Source organism: Telopea speciosissima, chromosome 4 (assembly GCF_018873765.1).
Source record: "Telopea speciosissima isolate NSW1024214 ecotype Mountain lineage chromosome 4, Tspe_v1, whole genome shotgun sequence".
NCBI lineage: Eukaryota > Viridiplantae > Streptophyta > Magnoliopsida > Proteales > Proteaceae > Telopea > Telopea speciosissima.
In genome coordinates this window covers 54815720-54823722 of record NC_057919.1, presented here as the reverse complement: position 1 = coordinate 54823722, position 8003 = coordinate 54815720, and the positions used below count along the sequence as shown (strand labels likewise).

The 8003-nt window shown below is 40.4% G+C and overlaps 1 protein-coding gene across 1 annotated transcript; it reads right to left on the bottom strand.

Annotated features, from left to right (window-relative positions):
* Positions 1-1239: 1239 nt before the first annotated feature.
* Positions 1240-2704, bottom strand: LOC122660310 (phloretin 4'-O-glucosyltransferase-like). Its single transcript, XM_043855553.1, has one exon. The coding sequence runs from the start codon at positions 2686-2688 to the stop codon at positions 1261-1263; it is 1428 nt and encodes a 475-aa protein (XP_043711488.1). The 5' UTR covers positions 2689-2704; the 3' UTR covers positions 1240-1260.
* Positions 2705-8003: the final 5299 nt, after the last annotated feature.

Here is an 8003-nt window from a genome sequence, read left to right as displayed (position 1 = left end):
TTGTTCCCTTACGGGAGATAGAGTCCCGGTAGGGTAGATGTTCTTGGTAGATAGACATTTAACCGTCCTAGCGTGTTGGATAAGATCCTTGATGTATGAGTCCATCTGGGCCTCATGTTGTTGGTTGGCGATACCCTGTATCCATGAGATGATGTATATCTTGTCGTTGGCGGTGGATGCTTGTGTGTAGTACCTGGATTCCTTGTTGGTGGAAGTAGCTTATGGTACCTGGACTTGGTCATTTCCTATCTAGGCGAATCAAGTGAGAGGTAAGGTGGCCGGCCTTGGGATGGTCTTCCTACTTGGGTCGGGACACGTGGCAGTTTTCGATTGGCCAGTGTGATTTTGGGTTTATCATCCGAAAAGGGTTGAGGCTGACGGTGTGATTCACGACCATGATTCGAGAATTATCTCATGTTTTGGTGATTTCCTTGGAATTAAAACAAACAATGAAGCGGAATTCCAGAGTTCGATCAAAGGTATTCTGACTGCAATGCATATGGGGATCCAAAGTCTTTGGATTGAATCGGATTCGATGGCTATGACGATTGCAGTCTACAGTGGTAAAATTCATTGGTTTGTCTTGCAAAATTGGCGGTTTCTACAGCCTAACATTGCTGATATTCGTTGGAAAATTACTCAATGCTACAGGGAGGGAATTCCCATCTAGCAAAATAGGCTCCTCACATCTACTCTCTTTCTCTCCAAGCTTTCCCCCCTCTAATTCAAGAAGAGGTGCGGATTGATGTTCATCATAGACCATGATTTCGTTTTTTTTAGCTTGTCATTTGTGGGTAGATGAATCCTCATCCCCCTTGCCCATAGTGGGGTAACCTCATTTTGCTTGCATTTTTGTTTTTGTTTCTCTGTCTCCCTGTCCTACCGTGCATACTCTTTCTCCTTTATTCTTTCTCTTAATACAATTATACAAATGAAATTATTCTTTGGGTACACGCAACCGATCTGGACTCAAGAGTCTTAGGAGTCTTAGATCCTCTGCACTTGAAAACTTATTCATGTGGTAGAAAAAAATTTCGTTGTTCTGACTCATCTAACTTGCGATGGTACTCCAAGAAAGGAAAAGAGAAAGTGGGGCAATGTAATGCCAAAGTCAAAAGATTTTCTTCCAGAAGCTTGGACTAGCATCATATATACATTTCAATTTCTGTTGATATGTCTTTCTTTTTTTATATATCGAATATTAATTGGTTTGTTCACCCAAAAAAAAAAAAATTTTATTGATTGGTTTTTTTTTTTATATCATTCATTACACACAATTCTATAACACTCTCTTTCTCTTTCCATTTCATCCACAAATGCTCTAAGATTCTTATCCGAAGAGCCCCCATCCTTGGCAGCTTCTGTAGCCAAATCCTTCCAATGCTTTGCGTTCTTCCTCATCTCCTCTGCACTCTCTCCTTCCATCACCATTTCCAAGCACCTCACAAGCTCCTCACTCTCTACTATCCCTTCATCTTCCTCATTAGCCCTAACCCTAATTCCCGTTTTCCACACATCTTGTATTAGCTTCGCATTCGTAGGTTGATCTGTCCATTGTGGAAATGCCACCACAGGTACTCCAGTTACAAGACTCTCCAGCGTAGAATTCCACCCACAATGTGTCACAAAACAACCCATCGAAGCATGAGATAGAACCTCAACCTGTGAACACCAAGGAACTATCAACCCTTCTTCATTCAATTCTTCTAACCGATCCAATATCTTGTTTTCTTCACTTTCCGCTTCATTCTCCGGCCGTCGAATAACCCACAAGAACGGTCGGCGACTTTGCAATAACCCATTGGCAATAGCTTCCATTTGCCGTTTTGGTAGCTCAGCAATGCTTCCAAAAGAAACATAAACCACAGAAGAATTTGGCTTTGAGTTCAACCATTCGATATAATCCTTTGAACCCTTAAATAGATCTGCTCCGAAGGATTTATCAGATGGGTCTTTGCCATCTAAGTAAGCCGAAGGAATTAAAGGCCCAATAGCGACCAAATTAAGCTTTTGAACAGCTTTTAATCCTTGGGGTTCCAAGGCATCAAAGGTGTTCACAAGGACTTGTGGCTTGGTTTCTTTTTCCAAGGCCTCCAACTGCTCTTTGAATCCCTTGAGGGCGAAAGCATAAGTGTTTGATGGGAGGAAGAAGGAAGGAAGATCTCGACAGGTGAGAGGTAGCAGCCCAGGGAGATCAATAGAAGAAGAGGGATCACTTCTGTTGGCAATTAAATCACTATAGCCATTGAAATAGTAGTAGTAGACGTCAAACACAGTTGCTGGTTGAATAAATAGAAGAGCCGAAGGTAGATGTAGCTTGCGTGCAACATCAGCTGCCCAAGTTAGGAGAGGGGTGTAGACTATGCAGGTGATTGGGGAAGCTTTGTTGGATTGGTCTAGGACAAGGTCTGTGAGTGTTTCAGATCCACGGCGTTGGAATTCAGACATGAAGTGTTCGATATTGTCGACATTGGGTTTCAATCCATCGTCATAGCCATCGGAGAAAGGAGCAAAGGTTAGGCCATGGGGAACAGAGGAAGTATTCGACATTCGTCGCTGTGCGGAAACAGTGTTGGCAAAGGTGACTCGTACACCAGTGCTTATGAGGCGCTTGGCGAATTGAAGGCTAGGGTTGATTTGGCCTTGAGCTGGGAATGTCACGAGAAGGAAGTGCCGATGATGCTCCATTAATGCTATATGTGGGATCTTAGATTGTTGGGACGAGGGGTCTTGGGGTCTGGGGATGAACATTACAGAAGCCCTAAGAAGAGTTTAAATAGAGGATTTCATGGTTTGCAGAGGGAGGATGACGTTTGCGGTGACGGATTTGGTTCATCTACCCTACCAAGAGGTCTCAGGTTCGAGCATGGTTCGTGATCTCGGTATCGGCTGGATCGGATTGGAACGGCCGATACAGATTGGGATTGCCCAAACTTGGGCAAATATGACACCTTTGTCCCTGTTTTCTTAAATTTTTTTTTACATTTTTACCTTTGTCCATGCAGCTGGATCGGATCGGTATCAGGATCGGTCTCGACTGATACCGATTCGAACCGGAAAAAATCGACCGATCCGATTCGATACCTCAAACCATGGGTTCGAGCCTTCCCTCTCCCCTATTAAAAAAAAAATATTTAATAATGTCAGCATGATCAAGTGAAAGGGACATAGAAATCCATTTTTGATTGTGCACGTCTCTTTGTTTGTTTATTATTTTATTGGGGAAATTTCTTAGACCTAGGTGATAAAAAAAAAAAAATAATTACAAGAAAAATATATTTAATACCTAATTCCCAAATTAGTTAGTTTTCATCCCACCCAATAAAAAAATAGAATTAAATTTTTTAACATACATTGTGACATCATTTTTTCCCATAATTTAAGCTTAAAGATAAGCAACAACAACAATTAATACTAAATAACTACAATAGATTTTTATTGAAATCACTCTGAAAAATCCCTTAAAATATAAGCTCTTGACTACATTCATGTATGACCTGTGAGCCAAGGGAGGGGAGACCAATGAAGGGAGAGAACATAAAGGTTGCAAGACACCCTTTTCATGGGTCACCTTCAAAGTTAGAAACAATGCTATTTGTCTGTAAAATCATTAATCGTGGAAGAAAATGTTAATTTCCTTATAATCTTCTCACATTTTAATTCAAGTTTTTTTGGTAATATATTTTTATTCAAATTAAAACAATGATTATAGACAAGTTTTAATCCCTTAGGAATGATGATTGGGGCTGCTGTGGACTTTCTATTTCAGGTCATCATTAATCTTAGAACAACTACTCGTTGGGATCCCGATGAGGTGGGAAAGAAGAGGAGGGAACCCAATCCAACAAATAGGGAAAGAAGAAGGAACCAAGGGGGAATTGTGCAATTGATATAAGTTTATCGGTTAAGTTAATAATCCTTATCCTTGGGCTTTAATTATGAAAAAAAAATGATATCAAAGGGTATTTTAGGAAGTTTGATTCTATGTTCTTGTTGGGCAGGATGAAAACCAACTAATGTAGGGATTAGGTATATCTTTTCAAAATTTATATTTGTGGATGTAAAACAAATTTTAAATATACTTATCTTGTAGTCTAAGAAATTTCCCCTTATTTATTTTGGTAAAAATTGTGCACGTCCTCACATGTCTTAATTTGAACTTTGCCGTACCTACAAATGTTTTTTAGTAAGCCTTTGACTTGCCCTTCCCATGGCCAGCTAGCATGCATGATCCTCTCTCTCTCTCTCTCTCCATTTACTGTTAATATTTTTGTTTTGTCTGTTTGAAGAAGTTTTCCATAGCCCACGGTGAATAAACCCTGGCCTTAGGCCATGTTTGTTTGACGGGGAGAATGGGGTGGGAATGTTGTGGGACTGGGTTCCATAGTGTAGTGGGTTAGAGAACCAGGGTAATTTCTTTTTGTATGGAAATTTCTTTTGTAAAAGTTTATCAAAGATTTTGGCGATTAGACTGAATGTTCTATTACCCATGTTAATTTCAAGAAAGTAGCAAGGTGCTTTTAAAAAGCAAGGTAATTTTTTCAAACATAAGTTTGGCTTCTGAATTGGGGAATTTAATGCATCAGTCTGTGAGAGGTCGGAGGATAGGGCTGAAGTTGGATGTGAAGAAAGCGTTCAATTCTTTATCATGAAAATTCCTCTTCAAAGTTTTGGATAAATTTGACTTTAGTGCTCGTTGGATATCTTGGCTGCATCAGTTGCTTCTTTCTACCCGGATCTCTGTCCTTGTTAATGGGGGATTAGTGGGATTTTTTGGAGTTGTGAGAGGTTTACGATAGGGTGATCCTCTCTCTCCCTTGCTATGCATCATTGCGGAGGAGGTGCTTTGTGGAGGCCTTATGAAGATGTTGGAGGGGAATAAAATTAGGACTTTGCAAGATCCTAGAGATGTTCCAACCCCAAGACATCTCGTATTTGCTGACGATGTTTTTATTTTTGGAATGGTTCTTTCAGGTATGTGTGGGATCTGAAGGATTTCTTTGAGAAATATCACAATTTCTCAGGTAAAAAAATCAACTTGAAGAAGAACAAGCTTTTCTGTGGCAACATTAGCCCTCGTAGAAAGCATCGTATTTCAGAATTACTAAACATTCCAATTTGTAAGTTTCCCACAAGATCTGGGAGTTTAAATTTTTAAAGGCAAGGTTACTAGAGATGTAATGATGCCTCTTGTTGACAAGTTCAGGAAGCGCCTTTCAGGATGGAAAGGGAAACTATTGTCATTTGCTGGTCGTGTGGAGCTTGTGCGATCATTAGTGTTGAGTATGCCTGATCACAATTTCTCTGTGTATTGGTGGCCTTCATCGTTAGTGAAGCTAATGGAAAAATGGATCCGCAATTTCATATGGTTCGGCGATGTAGAGGTGAGAAAAGTTGTGGCGGTGAAGTGGGATTTGGTTTGTCGACCAAAGGCAGAGGGTGGATTGGAAATTCACAGGCTGCGTGATATTAACAAGATGCTGCTATGAATTTTTTTTTTTAACCCAAATATGCTGCTATGCAAATTGGCGTGGTCTATCAAACATGATTCTTCTTTGGTTAGTTGCTTCTTCAAGGTCAAATTTGTTAATGGTGATAGGTCCCTATAGAAATGTTATAAATCTTCATCTATTTGGCTAGGGATCAAGAAGGTATGGGAGTTGGTTCAACATAATGAACGGTGGGTTATAGGTAATGGTAGGGCTGTGAACTTTTGGAAGGATCGTTGGCTTGGGAATGAATCATTTTATGAAAGTTATGGTCTTAATATGGATTTGTTTAATGATAAGCATGATAAGGTTGCGGAATTTATTGTGAATAATAGTTGACGCTTCCCCTAGGTCTCTTCTCAATTTTTCAATGAGGCCTTCTCCTTGGCCAATTCGGTTTGCTTGCCTCCTTCTCCATAGGAAGACCAAAGGTTTTGGAAACTGACCCCCTCTGGGAAGTTTTTGGTTTTATCAACGTGGGAAGAAATCCGCAGAAGGAATCCCAAGGTACTTTGGTTCTCGGTGATCTAGAATAAAGTGTTTCTACCTCGCTATACATCCTTTGCATGGAGATTAGTTCATGGTAAATTTCCTTATGAAGAGACTTCGAGGCTACAGGGTGTTCACTGTGTTTCTAGATGTGAATTCTGCTTACAAGAGTCAGAGTCCATTGGCCATGTTTTTCTGGATTGTCCCTATGCTAGATGTTTGTGGAACCATTTCCTTGATTTTTTTGGTTTTAATTGGCCCTCTATTGCTTTGTATGAAGATCTGATTTTATGGTGGAAGAGGAAAGCAAGATAGTGCATCTTTTTGAAGCTTGGATGTCAAGTATAGTCTTCATTCCATCTGTCATATGGCTGGAAAGAAATAAAAGAAAGTTTGATGGTAGGGCGTCTGACTACCATTACTCCTTTAATTTGTTGATCTCTCTTCTAAGGAATTAGCTAGCTCATTTGTTCTGATCTCCGGTTCGTAATGCTCAAGATCTAATTTGTGCTCGAAGATTAAAAATCCCTATGGTTCCTAGAAAATCACATATTATTAGGGAAGTTTTTTGGTGTAAACCTTCTACGGGATGGACTAAACTCAATGTTGATGGCTGCTCAACTGGTAATTCGGGTAGAATGGAAGCGGGTGGTATTCTTAGAGATGACTCTTGCTTCACGCCCCAAACCACCCCCTGGGAGGATTTAGGTAAATGACCCTGATATCCTATGACATCCTCCAATCCCCAAGGATCTAGAAGCAATTAATATAACTCACAAACACACACCCATAACAATGGATAAAAAGAGATACAGAGTGTTGCGGAAGCTAAAGCTTATCATTAAACATCCAAAAATAAATAGTACATTGTTCATTGCTCCATTTCACCACATGATTACGCAGTCAATACTTTTATAACCAATAGCCTTACAAAATACAAAAAAGGGCTACAACATCAAGAGCCCAAGCAAGCTATACAAGATTAAAGGGGGGTTTAGTATATCCTATCTACCCAAAGAGAGTCCCCAAAAAGGTTAGATCAGTATGCTGCCCATCCCTTAAGGATCGTCCTCAAGGGCCACCTTGGTATCCCGCACAAGAGGGATAACCTCCCTCGGGGTCCAAACCCAAAAGGTCGTAATCATCATCATACTCCTCAGCGAAATAAGTCTCCCAGCTATCGAGATGTCCACCTACAGTATTATTTAAAAATAAATATACAAGAGTGTGAGCTCCACCAAGCCCGTGAATGAAATATAATCATGCATGCACATGCAAGTACAACCAAATGAATCCTATATGAAATGAGGTTCTTTATTATTATTAAGTCACTTAGCATCAAAACTAAGGTAGGTGAAAGTGCAACTACAATCCCCAATACATGTATCCCTAGTGCGGGCCTCTAACCCCTTCCCGCAATACACCCATTGAGTTATCGGAGAAGACCAGTTGGCTCCAGCATCCCTTCCCAAGGTTAGCATGAACGGCCCTTTAGGTTACCACTGTGCTACCACCAGCCCTATTGACTGGTGGGCCTACTGACCTAGCAATGTCTCCTTGAGACATTGGCCTCACACATTTCTGTGCTACCACCACGTCCTAATGATCATGATGGGTCAACTGACCGAGCAATGCCTTTCAGGACATTGGCCTCACACTTTTATGGTATCCAACACCTAAACCCCTGTTGGCAAGGGTTCGTAGCATGGGTGATGATTTCCTAGCTATATGCATTCTATATGACATAGTATGAGTCGGGTGGTGTCAACCGTATCCCATTCTACGGGCTACCACTAGCTTCATTTTCAAGCCGACCACAGCATCTAATCTAGCGTTTTCACATATGAGCATTATCATCCATTTCCAATGTCCATCAGATAAGGTTCAGAATTTAAATAAGAATATAAAGCAATTTAAAGTAATTAAAGACAGTAAATATTGTTCTTGTTGTTGTCATGACCCACTAGTCATGTTATACCTATACTCATGGTGTAATTTCACTCACCTTGTGCAAATCCTACTTGT